This window comes from Drosophila willistoni (genome assembly GCF_018902025.1).
Source record: "Drosophila willistoni isolate 14030-0811.24 chromosome 2L unlocalized genomic scaffold, UCI_dwil_1.1 Seg168, whole genome shotgun sequence".
Taxonomy (NCBI): Eukaryota; Metazoa; Arthropoda; class Insecta; order Diptera; family Drosophilidae; genus Drosophila; species Drosophila willistoni.
In genome coordinates this window covers 4513289-4535865 of record NW_025814047.1, presented here as the reverse complement: position 1 = coordinate 4535865, position 22577 = coordinate 4513289, and the positions used below count along the sequence as shown (strand labels likewise).

Below are 22577 nucleotides of genomic sequence, written 5' to 3'. Positions count from 1 at the left end.
GCTATCTTGGCATCAAAACTGATGCGACCGCATTGCGCACAGAAAAAATACTAACTGATGCGATTGCGAGAAAATAATCTGTTGGCGTTATACCATTTTTATAGGGGGCGGCCAAAAGAAATCGGTGTGTAATAATATATAGATAGTTAAGCGAAAAGTGTTTTATTTTTATATATATCGCAATTAGAGAGTGCTGTGCATCGGTTCTTGTATTGACGGTGGACTGATGACACAATTAACATCAAATGCGGAAAGAAATGATCAAATGAGTTGAAAATTGCTTTGCTTTGCCAGAGAGCCGGAACAAATGAATGGGACTGTATGCTGCCATACACATGTGTATATACATGCTTATACATACATACCTACATGTATACACACGACACACATATGCACATAACGAAATTTGAATTTGTTTGAACTGAAAAGCATAAGCCGTAAATTGTTAAGGACAGGCAAACAACAAATTGAAGAGAAGAGACGAAAATCTAAACGAGGGAGCGAAAGAGACAGATAGCATTAAAGAGGACCCCGAAAAGGCAAAGGCAAAAATATTTCAGCGCAGGTAAGCAAAAACAAAGATACAATATATTCTCTGCCTGTATGCGTGGTTGGTGCGTGCCACTGTTTTCCATAAGACTGTGTGTGTGTGCGTGTGTGTTTACCTGCATTTGGCAAGCAAATTTAAATATGTGCGGTTTTTGCGTATCAACAATTAGTCTGCACTTTTGCTTGCAACAAGCAAGACGTCCAAACATTTTTTCTACGCATTTCTTTTATTTTTCCTGTTGTTCTTGGAAATAATCATACACACACACATACATTCGCATATACAGTTCCAGTGTGACCAAGTCAAGCACAGCTTTTTATTGTTGTCAGTTTGTAAATAACGGTGACTGTTGTTTGACAATCTGAGAGAGTGAGAAAGAGGACAAGGGAGAGTGCGTGTTTTGAGTGAGTGTGTGTGTGAGAGAGAAGGTGAATATCTTATCGCCCAATTACAAATTTGTTTTTTATTTAAATGTTTTTTGTTTTGTTTATTAATTGCAGCATTTTTGTTTAAGCGCACGGCGACAGAGAAAGAAATACGAGCACGAGTAAAAAGAAGCGGCAACATATGTAATTCCAAGAGAAAACTTAATTATAATACATAGAAATATAAACTTTAAGCCTAGACTTAGGTGAGTATTATAAACAAATATTGAAGGTCTTCTGATTTCTATTAACATCTCACTCTCTCTTTCTTCCACTCATTTAGTATTTAAACTTAAGCTCAGAAAACAGACAAACAAACAAACAAAAAAGCAAACATGTGGAATTCCGAACCAACAACAACGGCAACAACAACACATCGCCAGCATCATCATCATCAGCAGCAACAAAATGGCAATTCTACCTCGTCCGGTGGTCAGCCCGCCGCTAAACAATTGGGCATGACCTCGGCCATAAGTCTAGCCGAACCTCGTCCAGAGGATCTACAGCGTACGGGTGAGCTACGCGGCTCATTGGAGCCATACAATGTATTTGAGAGCCAAGACGAACTGAATCATCGCATGGAAATATTGGCCAAACTGAATACCTTGGTCAAGCAATGGGTTAAAGAGATATCCGTTAGCAAGAATATGCCAGAAGCGGCGGCCGAGAAACTTGGCGGCAAAATCTATACATTCGGCTCCTATCGTTTGGGTGTCCATCACAAGGGCGCAGATATTGATGCCCTGTGTGTGGCACCGCGTAATATCGAAAGGACTGATTATTTCCAGAGTTTCTTTGAGGTACTCAAGAAACAGCCCGAGGTCACCGAATGCCGATCGGTGGAGGAGGCATTTGTTCCGGTTATTAAAATGAATTTTGATGGCATTGAAATCGATTTGCTATTCGCACGACTTTCGCTCAAAGAGATTCCCGATGATTTTGATTTGCGTGATGATAATTTGTTAAAGAATCTGGATCCACGTTCGGTGCGCAGTCTAAACGGTTGCCGTGTCACAGATGAGATATTGGCTTTAGTGCCAAATATTGAGAACTTTCGCCTAGCCTTGCGTACCATCAAATTGTGGGCCAAGAGTGAGTATTGTAGAGTAGAGCAACCTCCTACCAACGAGCCTAAATGAACTTGTTTTAATTCTAATATTCTCTGTTTTTTTTTTAGAGCATGGCATATATTCAAATTCGTTGGGTTATTTTGGTGGCGTCACCTGGGCCATGTTGGTGGCACGTACTTGCCAATTGTATCCAAATGCAGCAGCTGCCACATTGGTGCATAAATTCTTTTTGGTCTTTTCACGCTGGAAATGGCCAAATCCCGTGCTACTGAAGCATCCAGACAATGTTAATCTAAGATTTCCAGTAAGTTTAAAAAACCTTAACTAACTAAACGACTGAAATACTAATTTATGATTATGATTTTTCATTATAGGTCTGGGATCCAAGAGTTAATGCCTCGGATCGTTATCATCTGATGCCCATTATAACACCCGCATATCCACAACAGAATTCCACATTTAATGTGTCCGAGTCGACTAAGAAGGTCATATTGACCGAATTTAATCGCGGCATGAATATCACTGATGAAATCATGCTCGGCCGTGTACCCTGGGAGCGTCTCTTTGAGGCTCCAAGTTTCTTTTACAGATATCGCCATTTTATAGTGCTCTTGGTGAATTCGCAGACCGCTGACGATCATCTGGAATGGTGTGGCTTGGTTGAGTCCAAAGTGCGTCTATTGATTGGCAATCTTGAGCGTAATGCTCACATTGCATTGGCGCATGTGAATCCCAAGTGTTTTGAGTTTAAAAAGGGTCAGAGTGCCAATAGTTCGCAGAACAACAGTGGCAACGAGGATGATCCAAAACAAACGCAGCAGCAGCAAACCAATAATCAAGCCAACGCTGCTGCCTCCACAGTAACCTCATCACCCTTCTGTTCCATGTGGTTCATTGGTTTAGAATTTGAGCGTTCCGATAACCTTAATATTGACCTCACCGAGAGCATACAAAACTTTACCGAGCATGTCATTATGCATGGGGTAAGTAATAAAGCTAAACCAAACCCTTTTCTTGATTGTTATTAATGTTTTTTCTATCTTTTTGCAGGTCAACATAAAGATGCTGAAAGAGGGCATGACTATTGATGCACGTCATGTGAAGCGTAAGCAGCTTTCCCTCTATTTAGATGCTGATTTTCTTAAGCGTGAACGCAAATCCATGGAGAATCATAATAATTTCAATAACACACTGCTAGCCAATCGGAAACGACTCTCCACAGAGTTGTCACAATCTCAGGATCCACTGCCAGGACAACAGCAACAACAACAGCAATCGTCAGCCGGCAGCAATCGGGGACGAGAGAGTGGAGCCAAGGTTCATCGTTTGAGTGAATCGGTAAATAAACGTTATAAAATTGCTTTAGCTTAACTATGTGTGAGTGTTTAATGTCTATTGTTTAGCTAAACGAGGAGACATCAAACACATCCAGCGATTTGGGTGCTGTGTCACCCACAACGCCGACAGCAACACAAATGCAAGCACCGAATTTCAAAGCAGTAACAGCAGCAACTGCAGCGGGAGGTGGTGGTAAAAATGGTGCCGCCGATGTGGTAATGGATGTCAGTCCAGAGCCAGAGCAAAAGTCTCATAATAATGGCAACAGCACCACAACGGAGGTGGCCTGTTCGTGACAACCGCCAACTTTACAGTCTATACAACAACAGAATCCACCGCCACCGCCGCAGCCACCACCAGCACCACCATTACCCACAGCAGCACCACAAAATCATCATCATCATAATCATAATCATCAAAAGTTTAGAAAGAATAATAATGCGGCTGCAGCGGCAGCATCAAATAGCATTTTCAATCAGCGTTCAATATTGCATGCGACTTCGAGTTTAACGGCTGCTTTAAGCATAACCGGACACAAGCGCAACAAGCAACAACAATATACACCCACAGTGTCGGCAACAACAACAACAATTAATACACAGGCAACAACCACAATTAGTAACAACAATAACAACAACAATGACAATGGTTGTCACAGCAGCGGAGGAGGCGGTAACAATTTTTGCTATTACATTGATGATGATGATGGTGATCAACAACAACAACAACAACAATTGCCAGTAGTAGCTGCAACTGGAACAACAGCCGCAACAGCAGCGGCAACATCGTCATCATCATCAGCCCCTCCAACAACGGCAACGACAATTTCTTGTAAGTTGTTAAAAAACTCATTCATTCTTTGCTAATCTCTTTCTTTCTATCCATTTATACATTTCTTCTCTCTGTATCCTATATCTGTATCTCTCTCTCTCTGTGTGTGTGTGTGTGTGTGTGTGTCTGTACTTTTTGATTTCCATTGTGACTGTGAGACTGTTACTATTATTATTATTTACCTCTCCTTTTATTATTAACTCTTACGCTTAGTTATTATCTATACTTAACGATAGTATTTCCTAGATAAAATCTCAAAGAAAAACTTTTTCAATAAAATAAAAATTCTTCAAAAAGAACAAAAACTACTACAAAAAAAAAAAAAAAAGAAAACAAAATTTATAAAATGCATTTTTTTGGTTTTTATTTCTTATAAATTATTTACATATTTATTATTTACAATTTATATTTAGCTTAAGTTTAAGAATTCAATTTCTATTATTTGTGAGATTATAGTCAGATATTTGCTTTAAGCCATATTTAAGAATTAGAAATAAAACTCTAAGATATTATTCCGATTATAAAAATCTCTTTTAATTACTATTTCAAAAATGTTAGCTTACAAGTAACTTGATAAATAGCATTCATTCATTCAAAAAAATATAATTTTGTTAACTAAAGTAAGCAATTTTAAGCTTAACTTATTTAACTGATGATTAGAACAATGACAAAGGGTCAATTAAGGTTTTTAATATAAAATAAATAATGATTTTAAGAAAAAAAATATAGAAAATAAACATTTTTTTTTATTTTTAGAAAAAATATAGTTTTTCTTAGAACAAATCTTCAATTTCTATAAATAGTTTCTCTTGACTATATACTAAGGAACTTGAGTTCAGAATTATTTATAAATATGAAACTTTCATTAACAAGAAATTAGTTCAAATTTAAGACAACTTGCAAAGCAGAAAATATCTACTATATAGACTCCATACTATGTCTGCTATTTTACTTATGTTAGTATGGAATCTAATTAGTAAATAATAATGTCCATGCTGTCTACTTTATAATTTTATTGCACAAGATATATTCTGCAACTCTCTTTTAAAGTTGAATGTCGTTCATTTATATATTTTAACTTGAACTTTTGTATGTTTTAGCAACCTTTCTGTTGCTCTGACCTTAAATTTAAAACAAATTTCAAAATGTAATTGAAATTTTTAACAGTTTGCATTCTGCACAATTCCCTTATTTCTTTGCTAAATTTAAGCCAACACTTAGATTTAGTAATTCAAAGTCTATCTATCTATTCTGTTTTCAAATAAAAATTGTTCTTAGTTGTTCCTCAAACTTGATGCACACAAATAGAATTTAATATTTATTTAATTGTAATAATAGTTTATATATTGTTAATATAATGGTAAAAAAGGTAATACAAAAATTAAAAAAAAAAACAACTATAACTTCTGAAATTAAATGCCCAACAAAGTTAAAAGATAGGAACAAATTTAAAACAACTTTTATTTTTAAATTTTTATAGTGAAATAGAAAGCAAAAATCAACAATTTTTATTCAATTTGAAAAATAAAACTTATAAACATTACGGTCCATAGTCAAAATTTATCTAAATAATTAATTTAAATAAACATATAAATTCAAAAAAAATTTAAATATTAAAAATCACGTTATAACAATACTGAAAGAACTTAAATTCGTTGTTTCATAAATCTATTAATTTCAAGGGACTTAGAGTTCGTTTTTATATTAAAGAAGTTCGTTATACTATAGTTTCAATATAGCTTCTATTATATAGATAATTTAAGAATGTTGTATTATAATGTAAACTAGTGAACATTTCAAAAAAAGGTAATGAAATCCATCAATCTGTTCAGTTACTAAGTCAACTTAGAAACCATAATAAATATGTTTCTTTTTAAAACTAATTACTTTATTATTCTAACTTCTTAGATTCTCTTAACTTTGATTTGTTATTTCGTTTCGAATATTTCCAAATCTTTTTTCTGATATTCTTTCAACTACAAATTGTAACTCTAATTAAAGACTTTAATTTTACTTATATATTTATAAAATTAAAAAATATCGAAGAATTTCTAAAACAAAAATTCATAAGTCCACTCTTGTGACAATTCAATTAATCTTTTTAATTTTGTATATTTTCTCCATTTTTTGCAGTGTAAAAAGCTATAACTTATACGAATTAAGGATTAGTTATCGTAGTTATTCTTCTCCCTATTAATTTTCTTGGCTTTTAATGCCTCAAAAACAAGATGGAAGCCCAAATATTTGATTCAAAGCGGTAAGAATGAATGATTTGAGTGATTTAAATATAAAACTAATTCTTTTTTATTCCATAGGTTTCCATTATTAGCCCACAACATTATGTTTAACATTTTTCTTTACAAAAAAACAAAAAACAAAACAAAAAAAACCATATAACATGCAACATGCAACAATGAGAACATGGCAAACTCACATATGAATGAGATAGCAACAACAACAACAACTTTAACTTGAATGAAACAAGATGAAGATGAAGACTTAATCAACAATTTTTGGAGCGCCACAACAAAAAAGCATTTCGCTTAAAATAATGTCTTAATAATACTGTTGTAAATCTTTTTTACTTCCCCACAGCTGGTATGCGAGGAGTGCATAGAGAAGAAAGAGTTATAGATATTGAGTGAGTGAAGAAAGATTGAGTGAGTGAGTGGAGTGAAGGATTGTGACAGACTTGAAGAGCCACAATTTGCCTGCCCCCCTTTCTAATTTCTTTTCTTTGTGTTGCCATTTGCAACCCTGAATTGCAGGGGCAACAACAAACAACTTTACTTACCACAGAGATAAAGAGAGGAAACAACTATTATTTTTGATTTAGAATTGCTTTATAATTTCCATCTTAATGTGTGTGTTTTTTTTTTCTATACACTTATTTGTTTTCTTCTTCTTCTAGTTATACAACGCTGAAAATTTGAAACAATTATGTTCGTTTTTCTAAGAAATGATATCTGAAAAAAGGTAATAACAGCAAACAAACAAAACAAAAAAAAAACCATTCAAAAAAAAAAGAATATACAATTGAAATGAAGATATTGATATAATTTTACCAAATAAACAAGAAAAAATAAAAAAAAAAAACTAAAAAAAAAATGTCGTGGCCAGAAAGCTAAACAAAAATTTTGTGTTCTTTTTATTTCAAATGGGTTGGAAACAGAAAACAAAATTCAAACTTAAAGAGAGAGTCTTCCCAATCAGGAAAAGTCAAGTCGAGCTTTGCAATGTCTTTAAATCTTATTTAAAGTTTTTTATCGAATTTGGGAAACAAGTGTCCTTAAAGGATGACTCTGAATTCTGAATATCTCATAAGACTAATTGACTTTTCAATCGATGGATACTTCTGATTATACAGCGTAAATGAATGGTTAACTAATAAGAGTTACGATTTAGAGATCAGCGGGGAGTAACAACATCAGCCTTCAATGATAAATTCGCGAGTCTTTTGAGGATTTAAAATTCTTCTTGTAGACAAAATGGAAAATCGTTTTGTATTTTGTCGAATAACCCCAACGAACAAGGAATAAATAGTTCCTAAAAATTCATTCCAGAATCCAAATAGTATAGAATCTTATGCAACGATTTTGGTTGTCATCAATATTTAAATGGTTTTGTCTTTTGTAAAATTGTTTATATTTTGCTTTCTAAACAACTAAAACTTCCTAATATACCATATGCTCATTTGATTACTGGTGAATGATTTGATAAAAGGATGACGTGAAAGATTTATTGGAAGATCTATTCTGGATTTTTCAAGGATTGGATGATAATAAAACGATCGATTGAAAATAGCTTATAGCTTGAAATCATCTGCTATGAAAAAAATGATATTAGGCCAATAAAAAGTATTTCTTAGCCTCTGTGGAAGTTTTGGAACGTAATCCTTTATTTCGTGTGATGTTGTTTATGACGAAATCGCTTAACACGGTGTTTCCTAAAAACGTAACTCCCTGAGGTGTAACTACATATACCATATGAATACTGAATATTTAAATGATTACTCGCATTGATATTGCTTATTAAATAATTTAAATATTTTGGAATTTTGTACTTAAGTCATTAGATTGATTAAGAGAATAAGCCATTTGATAAGGATCTTTAGCTAATGACTTTATATTTGACAACTAAAGAGAAGACAGAGTGATTCAATAGAATTGGTAAGAAGCTTTTTAAAGCATAAAAAACTAAAGATCAGTCTTTAAAATTGATGAAAGTCTCAGATAAAATTAAGGATTATCTAAATGTACAAAAATATTGATTGAAACATTGAGAAACAATAATTAAAAATATTGTCAAAAAAAATTGACTTTATGTCGTTTCCAATGCATATTCAAATGTAAAATTTATGGTTTTGTCAAAAATTTCTTCAGATGAATCCAATTGTATTTTAATTACCAAAAAAATAAAAATAAAGGAATCCAGTTTGATTTGTATATTAAATAAAATAAAATTGCATCCTTTTGTTATTTTTCACTAGGAAAAATGTTGAAAAATAGGATTGACATAAAGGAAACCACAGAAGGTGCTCTTTAACTTGTCCAAAGAAACCTTCCTTCTCGACTAGGAATTTAGTATTTGTCAATTAATTAATTAGTTTATTCGTTTATCTTTAATGATTTGATGCAATGGATAATTTGGAATGTTCATTTCCATTCGTTGATTACGTCGCAGAGCACACTCTTGGTACTCCCTCCAATCTGAATATTCGGGCTTATGACACTCCTCCGAATTGGCATCCTTGAAAATATCTTTTCGCAGTTCCATGTAGAAGGGACGTCGTTGTAATTTTGTGGTAAATATATGCGTCTCCAGCCATTTTTCCACTTTGATGTCGCCATAAACGGTTGATTGGTTGATACACACCGTACTGGCATTTCCACTGAACGGGTAATAGTTTTTGACGGGATTCGAATTGATCAGAACCCGACCCAAAGTGTGCCTAGCACGTGGAGCGAAATGCGTATCCAGAAAGACATCGCCAAAGGTCACAGCCCATGGATTATCAATCCACTGACCATATCGATCACGTGAATAGATTGGCACTGATACGCTCCACTCGGTACCTTTAGTCGGGTGTTTTCTAATCCGTCTTCCATGGCGCTTCAAATCAGAAGTTTTAGTTTGTTTCTGGTCTGTAGTTGCCTCCCTTATAGCGTCTTTTGATGCAGTCACTCCTCTCGAAGGATTAGCTTCAGCTTTGACTGTGAAGCCTGCAGGAAATATTTTGCTTTTGGCTTGCTTGGCAACCTTCTCAGCAGTGCTTCGATTAAAGTGACTGCCGTTGTGAGCCATTGTAGCCTCAGTAGGGGGAGGACTCTGTATTTTAGTGTCATTTCTTGCGATCGGTTGGGCAAACAATTGTGACGCTCCGAGTATCTAAAGTATGCCTATGATATAGATGATTCAGAAGGTTCTTAGAACAATTCACACATACGTTACCAAGAAGCACAAAGTACATGAAAATGTTGTTCAAATCCATCACAGCTCTTGAATATCATTCATTAAAATATTTTGTTTGTTTTTGTGATAGTTTTTTTATGTCCGTATATTTGTGTTTGACTTAAAATTCACTTTTGTTGTTTTAACTTAACAATAAAAGTAAGATTGCAAAGTGATTGTTGGCAAATATTGATTAATTGTAGGAATGCATATTGAAAGGACTATAATCTAGGCAAAATTTTTTAATTGAGCCCCTATCCAAGTAACAGTAACTTCAACAAATTGTTTATAATATTCTGTAAAGTTTAATTAAAGATGTGGCAAAAGATCCCGCTGGAATATATAGAAAACTTTATCCATTCAATTGGTATTAAATATAGTAGTCTTATATATTCATACATACGTTTTTGTGAAACGAGTTTGGATTTAAAAACCTAAAAAAGCAAACAAGTTATTCACTAGGATTCGAACGATCGTTCCTTTGGTAGTATGTGTTTAGTTTCAGATCGAACTACTATTCGATATGAGATCTAACCGACTCTAAGTCTGATTCTGTAGAAGAAAGAAAGGTTTATACCACCCTTTGCTAGGGTATAAAAATGTGTACTACATTTTTGTAGTTTCCAAATTTTTAAAATTAAAAGGGGAAACATTTAAGCACTCTAATATTGTTTAATGTTTTTTTTGAAGAAACCCCAAATATGCTTTATAGGGTGAGTGTCGGGTCTCTGTGAAGGTGTATCCTATAATGGAATTCGGACGCTAAACTCCTAATCATAGCTTTAAGTTTTCTTTCCCTTTTCAACATTTTCAATTCTTGATAAGCACTTAAAGTTAAAATGTGCTCACAATAAGTTTTTTTTTTTAAATTAGGTATGGCTGAATTGTAACTTGGGCTTTCGGCAACATGTAAGTATCAGATCAATATAAAAGAGACATGGACGGAACCGGGAGGATAGTCTGGGAGGCCTCGACATATTGTTATTACATATAATTTATTACTTTTTCGCTTTTATTATGTTTTTTACTCAAAAGGACAAAATGACACCCTCAAAAAGACTGAATTTGAAGTCGAAAATCTTTGTTATGTGATTAGAAACAGCACGAAAATCATACTTTTGAAAATGAAAGTTATATCCTATAGAATTGATCCTTTAAGTTGAACGTTGTAAAAGCTATTAACACTTTCCTTATAATCGCTCATATGTAAATACTTTTTTATTTATTATATGACAAATAAAATTTCAAAGACCTCATTTATGTACATCTCTAGTTTTTTTGCCATTTAATATTGACACAAATCAAATTTACTTAAAATTACAATCCCTCGTAAAGTATCTGAACTATAATTATTCATTTTAGAACGGCAAAATAAGTTTCTAACCTAAAGAAAGTCGAATCTAGTAACATAGATGGCTTCTAAGCTGAAATTGTACTGAATGGATTGTTTCTAATACATATACATAAATGATTCAAACGTTTCGGGGATAAAAGTCAAGGTGAAATTTCTTACGAATCAAATAATACATAAACAAATGTAAGTTGTCAAGTCTACTACATTCAATACTATCGATCCAAAGACAGTTCACACATTTGTAACTTATAAATGTTATGAAGACTGTACTCAGATGAAAACAGTTCAGATGCTTTTCCGAAAAACAAAACAGAAGCATCCTTTATGGGGTGAGTACAGTTACCGCAAAGCCAACCAACCAATCGTCCTCAAGTAGTTTGTTAAAGATGAAAAACTGGATGTAGAGTTCGTGGTAACAAGCCAATTAACCAAGCGGCGATCCTTTGAGCCTGGCCTAATTGTACTTCTGCTTCTGCGAATTTATGCGCGACCCAGCTGCGCGTTTTTCCCCTGAAAATGAGTAGCATTAATCCGTTTATGGCCACGGATTAAGTTGCAAAATTTTGTTCACACAACGATCCCATGGGTGACAAGGACGATGGGTTGAAAGGCAAAGTTCGCGGAAAAGCGAAATCAGGTAAAAATCGCTAATCCACACCCACACACACACACACACACACAGGTAGACAGAAGACCTTTTCGATTTTGGTATATAAGATCCTGTTTCGATAGCATAGATCATCAGTCAGCCAGAGTCAGTGTAACAGTGAATAGTTCATCTAAGAAAAACTCAATCATTTCATATAATATTATATGATAAACTTTGTTCAGTTTTGCAATCAAAAAATCAAGAAAATTCCTTAGCATCACTGGGTGAAGTTTGTCTTATAATCTTTAAACTACAATCAAAATACAATTGGAGTGTTAAAAAAAAAGGAGAGTAATCGAATTTAGACCATGATTTTGGGATGCATTTTGTGCAGTTATGTCTTCATGTGATAATTCTCTCATCACTGGGCAAAGTGTGTCTCATAATTTTGGTAACCATATCAACCCAAAAAGTTAGCCAACCAAACTTAGTGAGTGACTATGCAATTGAAATTACTTTTAAAATTGAATGGCGATTGTCGGTATAGTCTCTTTTTCCAAAAATCTTGTTTGTTTTTGCCAATCTAATAAGAAAGTGACTAGACCGAACACTCGTGCTATAATTTTAAAATGTTCAACAAGCAACAACCAACAAGCTAGTGAGAAGAATTAACTTTAACCAAATGGCGGGTTGCAATTAGTTTCTTTGGTCGTCCAGCCTTAGGTGATTTCTCTGATCATAAAGCTAGACAACCATTGAAGTTCGTTGTGGCATTATCGCCAGTTTAAGGACATCAATAGCAAAGTTCAAGTTTCATCGTCGTTTTTTTCTGGGCCATTCGCTAAAAGGAACGATCGTTGTGATATGCGTTAGATTCACCGTTATATATCACAGTGATTTTCCTTTATAGCGCATGCATGTTCTGTCCAATATATCAACAATATCCAGCAAAGTTTTCAAGTGGTTTTCAACCAGCCTTTAAAGTAGAGAGAATAGTTGCTGTGTTTTATGCCCTTTTCAATTTCATATCACAGTGGCTGTTCTTTTTGTGCCTAAAGTGCCCCACAACAACAACAACAACACATTCAAAATATTAACAAAAATATTATTTAGTGAAGTGTTTTTTAAAGTTTTTGTTTAACCGCAGGGAACTGTCGCTGCTGATATATATATATTATTGTTATATATAATTTAAAAATGATTTTCTATATCACAGTGGCTGTTCTTTTTGGTTTTACGATCATTTTCAACAACTTTATTTTTAGATTTCTCTGTTTTACCGTTTTCTTTCATTTTTTGTTTAAAAAGAAGGGAACGGTTGCTGTTGATGTAGTATACCATTTTGTTTAACAATATATCACAGTGGCTGTTCTTTTTTGTTTAACAATCAATCAACAATATAAAATTTCATATAAAATTTTAGACAAAAAACAATATGGATTGATATACCATCAAGTATTTTGTAGTTTCCTTATTCTAATCCCGGTTTCAACGTTCTACTATTTTTAAATAATTTTCATGAAGTACATTCCTATAAAAAATTTTTAATTATAAACAAAATAAAAAAGCAATTTATCATCACAATTTATGGAATCAAAAACTATATAAAACTATATGATCAATTTCAATACTAAATTATTTTGAGCTTGGACCACGATTTAAGTGATAATTCCCCTCTAAGGGAATATTTCCGTGTTATAAAATTGTCCAGTCAAAAATCCTCAATTGAGGTTCTTTCAAAAAATATGAAATAGTCATACTTACGATTAAATCTAATTAGTACTTAAGTATGATAATAAATTTTATGCTAACAAACCACGTTTAGAGCACAATTCATATAAATTTTGTGATTTCTAGTGGCATTCTAGCTATAAATTGCAGCTTTAATAATGACTAATCTAAGTCTCTACTTGTAATTAAACTTAAGTTTACTTTGATGTAGTAAAGTACCAAATTACAAGGGGGCATATGGGGCCATAATCACCCCTAGGTTCATAATTTTCAAATAAGTTTAGGTTCATTGAGTAATAAATTAATTTTCTGATCTTATAATTTTCATTTGCAAGAATAGTTCTCAATAGTAGTTGCAATTAAGGTAGTAGTAATTCTATAAATTTATTCATTTCATCTGATCTCATAATTTTCACATACCTTTTGACAAAGTAATTGACCAATCAATAGTTTTAATGATAAAAACAATTTCACTCTACAAATAGTAATTAATTGGTTTATTAATTCGATTTTATAGTGCCTTAAAGTATGCTAAGGAAGATAAAACCAATTCTTAAAAATAAAAAGATTAATTCTCAAATGAAGTTGCATTTAGTAAGAAAACTCACTGCTAATGCTAATTCACTATTGAGATAGATTTCTGAAAACACGGAACTTGCAAAAATTTTTAAAATTTTCGAAAGTATGCAACAAATAATTAAGAGTTTTTGTGATCAATTCTCAAATTTAGTCTGTATAAACTAATGTAAGATCTTCTTTCATAAAATGTAATTAAAACTTCTGAATAAAAATTATCGATCACACTAAAATATATTGTCTTGTGACTTACTTATAGTAAATTCTTTTTCAACTTTTGCTGAAAAAATATTAAAATTGGCTTTCATTGTGGACATCCTGCAGCTGCTGCTGCTGTTGCTGTCCTAGCTAATCGGTTTACCTCAAATGCAGATGCAGACGGGCATGAAAAATGTTTGTCTGTGTGCAACATGTGTGCGGCAGGCCTATACATACTATGTGTGTGTCTATGAGGGGAAGGGGAAACGCCGTCTGTTGGTCGGTCCATGGTCCAAAATGGCCCAGCAAGTAAGCTGTAAAATGACATGCGTTGACTGTGCGCCATCATCATGGATGGTGGCGGAATGTTGACTGGCTCCCCAAATGCCACCACAATGGCTGCCAATGGCATGTGGCCATTGTGTTCTTGTGTCGTTGTCGTCGTAGTCGTCGACGTTGTCGTCGAACGGAAGTGCTCACGCAAAAAGGAAAGGGATGCTAAATGCCGGAAATGCGATTACAATTTTGCAAAATGAAAAGCACCAAAAAAAAAAAAACTACCTAAAAGGCCCATGTATGCATCAATGGTTTCAACATCCTTGTATTTAAACAGAAGTTTTAGCTATAGAAGAAGATGGTTACTCCACCTTACTGACAAAACGATACAAGTAATTCTCGACACGTATTTTGTCGCGTAATTGTTTGCGTGAGGTTTTCTCCATGGCGGCCGCTGTACCACTATGCTCATGAAAGAATCCACAATAACGTGCCGGAACAAATTGCTTCATATCGCGATGTTTGCGATACCTTTCCACCACCTGAAGATCACAGCGACGTATGACATTCATTAGCGAGTTCATGCACTTTCTGCACATATCCTTGTCGGTGGTGAAATTATGAAAATAATCACCAATTGGCAATTGATGGCAAACATTGCATTTGGCTGTGTTATTGGCACTACAAAAGACAGCAACTGCTGGCCAAATAATGCGAATGGTGCCAAAACTCATTTCCACGTCCCATTTGGGGTATTTTAGATGATACGAATAGGTTGAAGCTCTAAAAGAGCAAACTCATTAAGAATCGCCTTAATTTCTCAAAATCATATCAATTCTTACCCTGGCGTCATCCATTTGGGTTCTTTCTGTTTGGGAGTCTTGGCAAAAGTATAAATATTTTTTGGTTCACAAACTTTGGCCTCATATAGGCCAAGTGGTGGTACTCCCAATTCTGTGGTACTTGGTAAACGTGCCACTTTACTCACTAAAGCAGAAAAGCCAGTTTTGGAGGGATACTAAAATACAGTACAAATGGAATTGTATAAATTATTAATGCTAATTGAGTGGGTTTTTCCAGCTTTACCTTAAATCCCATAGGTGTGGCATAATCATAATCAAAAGGACCTGGTCCAAGACGCTCTTCGGGTTGATTACGTCTCATATAGCTATCCATAAATGGGCCACTCGTTGGCATAACCTCACGGTCCATTGTAGTGCCAAAGGCAACTTTTGGTTGTTCTGGCGGATTGACCACATACTCGAAACCTAGAATTGAAAAATATATATAGAGAGAAATGTGGATTATTTTTGTTTGGCGGTTTGAAACCTCGTTCTTTGCATCGAGCTACGATCAGACGTGTCTCGGAGCGACAACGACGCAAATGTTCACGTTCCTGTGCGTTCAGCTTGCGCGCACGCATTGAAAGTCAGAGTCAGAGTGAGACTAAAGTAAAAGGTCCTGGCATTTGGCAGGCTGTCGATTCGTGACAGGCAGACCAGAACAATGGTAACCACGCATCTAAACACGCATATGCCTTACTCTTACCCCTCCTTCCCCTGGCGACTCTTTTAGTGCTAAATTCCTATCAATAATCAGACAAAATCAATAAGATAAACCGTCGACGGTTTGCCGCGGTATACAATTTACGATGTTTTATTTCTGTTGGCACATGTCTAGACAGAGTTTTCTTTTTTATTTCCCGCTCACACACACACACACACACACACACACACACAGTTTAGGACGCATAACTGAATTTTACTACCAGAACTTTGACCCAGTTAGGGTAATTTTTACTTTCCTTTTTTTTCGTTATTTTATTCAGGCACACACACAACACACGAAAAGTGATTTGTTAGTGATTTCTGATAGCTCAGTTGGACAGGAGGGTTGCACTCAATTAAGTGAACGGAAGCTTAAGTTACATAAAGTTGGTGCCATATAAGAAATTATGGGTATATTAGTATAAGGGTCTTGTGATTTAAGCCCTTGCAGATTAAAGTCAACAACATGAAACACTGTTAACTTATTTGATTGTTGAAAGCCTAATACTTTTTTTTAAAATATAATTTACTTTAAATAGATCACTTTTCATCCCACTTGCTTAGATGGCTCATTCTTGATCGTTCGCGTTTTTATCATGGTTGGATTTAAAAAAATGGAAGCCCAGAGGTTTTTTTTAACTTTTTTTTTTTTTAATTTATCCCAAAAAATTTCAAAGGAAATTCTGGTCTAAAAAAGGTTTTTGTCCTTTTACTGATTTCTATCTTTTGCGGAAGTCCTTCGTCCATGTGTATTGTAATCAGCTTCTATAGTTTCAGCTTTTTGGGCAAGTGCTTCAAGAACTGACTTTGTGATCAAGTGATCGAAAAAACGAATATGTCCAAGAAATTTAGGGAAATTAAATAACTAAAGAAAGTTTTTAATTGTTGAGCGACTTAATACTCTATGTGAAGTGACGAAGTCTATACAATTTATAAAGTTATAAATTTATAAATTTTATTTTTTTTTTTATTTTATTTATTTATAAAAGTCAAAAATTGGATTGGCCTAAAAAGAAAATTGTTGATAGACTAAGTATCTCTGGTATTTACCTTAGTTTAGTTTACAATGTCTTTAAATGATTCATAGGGTGAAAAACTGACCAGCCTAAATGGACAAGCTGTGTTTGAATGCACGTGAAATTGCGAAACTTTGGATGTCAAAATTTTGGAAACATTATCTTAATCAACCACCAACGAATTGTTAAGAAACTTGGGATTCAAGAAAATCTCAATCGAGTTTTGAAAATGCAAAATAAGATAAATTGGTGACCACCACTGTAAGTGCAACCTATTAAACAACATATTTAAAGCACCAACTATATTTTATACACATTATTTTTTTGAATCTGGATTAAGCTTTGTTACTAATTGTTAGTGAAACTCTTGTTTCCCCTAATTGACTTAAGCTTACCTCGCTCCTTTTGATGCCTTTATTGAGAAGAAAAGTAAACGGCTCAAAAAGACGAACGAGTCCATATGTACAGCTGTGTTCAGAAAAATAGGAATGCATACTAGTATGACACTTAGAGCACTTTTTTGACAAAGTGTGACCATTTACTTAAACACGTGCTCACAAAATTTGAAGAATGAGGTATACAAGAAAAACGGTTAAGCATGGAGGCCTTACAATTATGATTTGGGCTTGTTTTTCCTACAATGGTGTAGGCCCTATTCATCAAATAGAAGGCATAATGGATAAAAATGTTTATGTCAATATTTTGAAAAACATTATGCTACCATTTGCTTCTTGGGAGATGCCGCTCAACTGGAGGTAGTAAGACAATTAAGGATACATATATTAGTTAAGAAGCGAGTGAAAAATGTAATCCGTAAACAATTGAGCCAGTGAACAAGTAACCGAATGAACAAGGAATAAGGAATCCTTTAAAGCTCGTAAATGGATATATGTTTGTATATATATGTAGATGCATTAATCGTCTTTAATAGTTATAATTTAAATACAAATTTCAAATGGTTCTTAATGGGCTTTAAAGTTAAATAAAATCATGTAGACGCCATTCTTAATATTGCTCACCCTCCATTAAAGATCACTTATACAATTTTCGGACTATAAAATTTACTAAAGTTAAACGCACTTGGTAATTTAAGACACTGAAATGTTGCTTGTGACTAAGGTAAAAATACAACTGAATACAAAAAACAAACTTGTAGAACTGACAAGTTAAGGTAAGACTACATGTTATTTTCAAAAAGTCCTAAAAAAGTTGTTAAATACTTTGCAAAACCTTTTTAAAAGCATTTTTAAACGATTAACGTACGAGTCTTTATATTAAAGAATATGAAAGAAATTTCATCTGTATGCACGCAAACTTTCAATGGGCCTTCTGCCTTTAGTCTGATGATGATGATGGGTTTTACAACAGTTTTGCGGGCTATGAGTTGCCGAATTCCTGAACTAACAGTTACCGCAAATTGTGCATCTACAAAATGTCAGAATGCCTGCATGACATTAATGCCTGTTAACCCCCAACGTTGTCCTCCTCGTCAGTTGCAGCGACGAAGGCTTTGGGTCCATTTCGGCCTTACCAATTTGAGTCGCCACCCCACCTCGCCCCCACCTGCCAGATTTGCTTGTTGCGGGAAGGCATGCACCGGAATCCTAATGCGTATGAGTCCAGGTGAACCAACAAGCAACAGTGGAAGCACGCACAAATTCACAACCGCAGAAGAAACCCAGCCAGACATTCACCATTCCTACAGTTTCCTTTCGAACAGTGGGACGAAATAAGTTAGAAACGTCTCAGGAAAAAAATTCTATACAATTTAGTTTGTTGACTTTCGTCGCGATGCAAATAAGTAGTTAGTTGAAGGTAGTTAGCAAAAATCAATTAAAATTATTTAAAAACAAGTGTATTAAAATGTATAATTCAAGAAATAAAATTTTAGTTTCAATACTAAAGATCTCATATAGAAACCACTTACTATGAGAGACTTTATTGTGCCCAGAGAAGTCTGTATGACTTTCAGTAGTAAAAGCCAAGCAAAAGCCGCTCCTATTATGAAGTAAACACTCATCTATAGTTCAGGAAATAAAACGTTTGTTATGTAATTGTGGCTGACATGTTGATAGGACTGACAGCTCAGGTGTTATCCATATATTTTTTCCTCTGACTAATGTGGAGAAATTTAATTTCATTTAAATTTAACAATCCGACCATTTAGTCTAGTAGCAGTAGCAACAAATTATTGGACAAGGCATTGGAGTCGGCGCAGTTAGGAATAATAGAAATAAAAAAGAATCAACACTCATCTATAGCTCAGGAAACAAAACTTGAGTTACCACCAAATTTAAACAAGTAGACGAAGTAAAACTACTCGAATACTGCGACAAATGTTTTGCCGAGTGACATTTAGAAATGTAATTGTGGCTGACATGTTGATAGGACTGGCAGCTCAATTGTTTATGTACAAAAATTTCAAAACTTCATCACAGAAGACCAGTACAATAATCCAATAGTTATTGCGGATTGGATGTATGTATGTAAGTTACAAAGAAATGGAAGTATAATAAATAAGGAAAATATTTTATTCGCCAGGCGTTCCAAATGTCGATGTCAATCACATCTCCAATTTAGAATTCAATAGATCATTATTGAAATGTGAAAAATTAAATGTAAATAATAGGGAATAAGTGCATCCATTTTGACCCCAATAAGTAGTCACAATTGGTTGTTGTTTGGGATAATAAGGAAAATTGTTTAAACGAAAAACGTTTTAAACAGCTTGTGGCGCTGTTGGAATGTGGACCAAAGCGAGTTAAAACGTTAATGTGTTAAAGTGGGCGAATAAGAAAAAGGGAAAATTAGTTGATCCTATCCCAACGACTTTGAGAAATAGAATGAGCTTTGCCTCTCCATGAGCCTCTATTTATACCGCTTCTGAGAGGTAAATGTCAGAGCTAACTTGATTCGATTGTCAGAGTTGCATTTTTCGTTTATCGATTATACACCAATCGATAAAACCATGCCAGTTATCGAATTATAGAGCTGCCACATTTTCTACGGTAAACCGTACGGTTGAAAAGTGAAAAAATCGGCTAAAACTAAATTTCAGTGTTGGCAAATGCTATTTTTTATTTGGCGCCGCGTTGTTTGACCGCCCTGGCAGCCAAATATTTTACTCTGAATTATAGAATTAGGGAATGTTTGGCTGCTCTGGCAACGGAATATTATATTCTGAACCATAGTTGTTCTCTAAAATCAATAAAGAATGTAAACTCAACAATATTTTCCTTTGTTGAGAATAATGCGAACAAAAGTTTCAAAAAAGACCGCGTATTGAAGTATCCGAAATTTGGCATCTGGCAACACTATCTCAAAATTTGACAGCTTCTTTTAGCCGGCAATATCTACTTTTAGCTATAGTCGCGTTAAAAACATGATTTCGTGCACCTGAGGTCGTGCCAAAATTTATGTAGTTTAAGCGAGTTTTGGGCCCGAGTAACTTAAGTAAATTTACCATATCAAAATAATACCCTCTGCAAGGGTATTAAAATGTTTTTAAATTACATTAGGTATTGCTAACATTAATAATTGGATGTAATAATCGATTATTTTATCCGCCGCTCTCACAGGCCATCATATATTTAGGGAATGATGGATAGGATAGGGTATCCAAAAAAAAGTGCTCTTTCATGACTTTAGACATATTGTCCTTTGTCATTTGTAAATGTAAACCCAATCCATATATACATACATGCTTGTACCACTGTGCTTTGAAACAAATTGCTTAATTTCTGCAAATAAAATTATTGTGCAACATTTGCAGGCAGACGAAGCTTCTTTGTTGCCAAGCTCGAGAGCCTATCCCCAGTGAGTGTGAGTGGGCCCTTCCCCCTCGAGTCCTTTTCTTGCCACAAAACCTGCAACACCATTATATTGTAATTTCACATTATTTAATTGTTTTGCTCCTCTCAGAAATTGCAGCAGAAATTTCGTAGACGATGTGCGAAATTTTGGGTTGTCATGGCAAAGGCAAAAGGGAACTACACTTCATGTGTGTGTGTGTGTGTGTGTGTGTTAAACGTGTTTTTGGTTGTTAATTATGTCAACAATGGGAACCACTTGTCTGGGTTAGCTAATGAAAATGTTTTACCATTAAATATGCTAAAACCTTTGTGGCCATGAAGACAGAACGCAAAACTTTCAAATGACCACAAAATCGCATTTTAGAATTTTCATTTCACAACCACATAATTTCTAATACTTTCCAACTCGTTTTGCACCCTGCCATCAAGCACTTTGCAGGAAGCACTCACATAACAAATCTGTGTGGAAAAATGCTAGAAAAACAAGTGGCATGCCTTACACCAGCAATTACAACAACAATGACGCTGTAAAATGCAAATAAAAATGCAACTTCAGTTGAGGCTTTTCAATTTTGCTAGGCAAAATTTTGCTCGGTCAGAACACGAATAACCCAAAAAAAAAAACAAGAAAACACAACGACATGACTAACTCCGTTCTCCACTCTCCGTTCTGTCCGCTCCTCAAACCAAAAAAAAAAGGAGAAGAAAAAGTGGCCATAAACGTGCCATTCTCATGCAAAGCATTAAAACTTTGAGACTGTGGTTCGGTTGCGGAAGTGCCAGTTTCCTGCCAGAAGTGGAACTCAGGACATAACAACAACATCTCTATTCTCATTGAGACCGAAAAATTTGCCTCACAATAAAAACAAAACAACATTTTTGGGTGGGTGTGGGGGGTCAACCAAAATGACAGAGCAAAAGAACGAAAGAGAGGCCGCACACACAAACAGTTTAAGTCTATTGCCCGACCGGAAGTGCCGCTTATTACGCAGGATGTGGTTAACCGGAAATGAAACGAAGCAAACCAAGTGCAACACAGCCAACAACGTACTTTTCTCATTTTCATCGTTTCAAAGTGTTGTGCGTAACACAAAACTAAAGTGCATCAAAAACTAATTAAGACCGAGTTTCAAGCCTTTTCGACTTTGCCATTACCAATTATCGACAGTGCACTTTGGCCTAGGATTGATATTCTTTCACATACCAATACACACACACACACACTCAATTTTGTTTGATATGTGAAGAAGGACCATTAGCTTGGGCTTGGTTAGAGTTTCAATTGGTACACTCAAAAACAAACAAAAAATCATTCTTTTGCACTTTGTTGGATACTTAATAAATCGTTGCTGAAGGATTTTGTAGTAATCAGAGAGTATATAGAGTGTGAGGCTTTTGGTAATCACAATTTTATCGATAATTTTAGCTATTTATCGCATAATCAAAAACAGCTACAAATTACTCAGTGAACTTATGCTGCTTCATTTAATAGGACTGAATATTACTTAGTTTTCGAATAATTTAAAGAAACATTTGACTTAGTCAGTCATAAAGCTGTTAGAAACCTAAATATGGGATAGTTATAGATAAAAAAAAACTGTTCCAGCAATTAACCGCTTCTTTTTACTATATTTTAAGATTAACACTAAATTTTATGAATCTTATTTTTACTTACTACTCTATTTAAATTAGTATTGACTGACATAATGCATAAACATATTCCTCCACAACTATTTACACAAAGAATTCCACTTTAAAGGTATTTTAATTACTTTTCGATCTCTTCAGCTCGGAACATCGATAATCGATAACG

General features: G+C 34.4%; 3 protein-coding genes across 5 annotated transcripts; 1 reads left to right on the top strand and 2 right to left on the bottom strand.

The window, feature by feature from the left end:
- Positions 1-794: 794 nt before the first annotated feature.
- On the top strand, positions 795-7298 carry LOC6640872 (poly(A) polymerase beta). Its single transcript, XM_047009789.1, is given in 9 exon segments — positions 795-978; positions 1051-1181; positions 1259-2067; positions 2153-2349; positions 2420-3028; positions 3096-3383; positions 3449-4214; positions 6348-6471; positions 6530-7298. Coding segments are annotated over 6 exon segments (2622 nt in total). The 5' UTR covers positions 795-978; positions 1051-1181; positions 1259-1310; the 3' UTR covers positions 6353-6471; positions 6530-7298.
- A 1495-nt stretch (positions 7299-8793) lies between these two features.
- Positions 8794-9816, bottom strand: LOC111518427. Of its 3 annotated transcripts, none has more exons than XM_023175075.2 (2): positions 9661-9816; positions 8794-9602 (listed from the first exon to the last, which is right to left on the bottom strand). In XM_023175075.2, exons 1-2 carry the CDS (start codon positions 9703-9705, stop codon positions 8817-8819), a joined length of 831 nt encoding a protein of 276 aa, XP_023030843.2. In that variant the 5' UTR covers positions 9706-9816; the 3' UTR covers positions 8794-8816. The 3 variants fall into 3 exon arrangements, with proteins under 3 accessions (XP_023030843.2, XP_046865577.1, XP_046865578.1); XM_047009621.1 differs by having other exon boundaries at positions 8794-9613; positions 9666-9815; XM_047009622.1 differs by having other exon boundaries at positions 9666-9815.
- A 4872-nt stretch (positions 9817-14688) lies between these two features.
- On the bottom strand, positions 14689-18105 carry LOC6640851. Its single transcript, XM_023175060.2, has 4 exons — positions 17972-18105; positions 15476-15657; positions 15232-15407; positions 14689-15172 (listed from the first exon to the last, which is right to left on the bottom strand). Exons 1-4 carry the CDS (start codon positions 17976-17978, stop codon positions 14752-14754), a joined length of 786 nt encoding a protein of 261 aa, XP_023030828.1. The 5' UTR covers positions 17979-18105; the 3' UTR covers positions 14689-14751.
- Positions 18106-22577: the final 4472 nt, after the last annotated feature.

What these genes read in the sequence shown, in the direction of transcription:
- LOC111518427 (XM_023175075.2), bottom strand. Translation starts at nt 9,705, where the DNA reads ATGGATTTGAACAACATTTTCATGTACTTTGTGCTTCTTGGTAAC. An exon ending in ACTTTGTGCTTCTTGGTAAC is followed by an intron (nt 9,603 to 9,660) that starts GTATGTGTGAAT and finishes GGCATACTTTAG; the next exon opens with ATACTCGGAGCGTCACAATT.
- LOC6640851 (XM_023175060.2), bottom strand. An exon ending in CCACACCTATGGGATTTAAG is followed by an intron (nt 15,408 to 15,475) that starts GTAAAGCTGGAA and finishes ACTGTATTTTAG; the next exon opens with TATCCCTCCAAAACTGGCTT. An exon ending in CCCAAATGGATGACGCCAGG is followed by an intron (nt 15,173 to 15,231) that starts GTAAGAATTGAT and finishes TTGCTCTTTTAG; the next exon opens with AGCTTCAACCTATTCGTATC.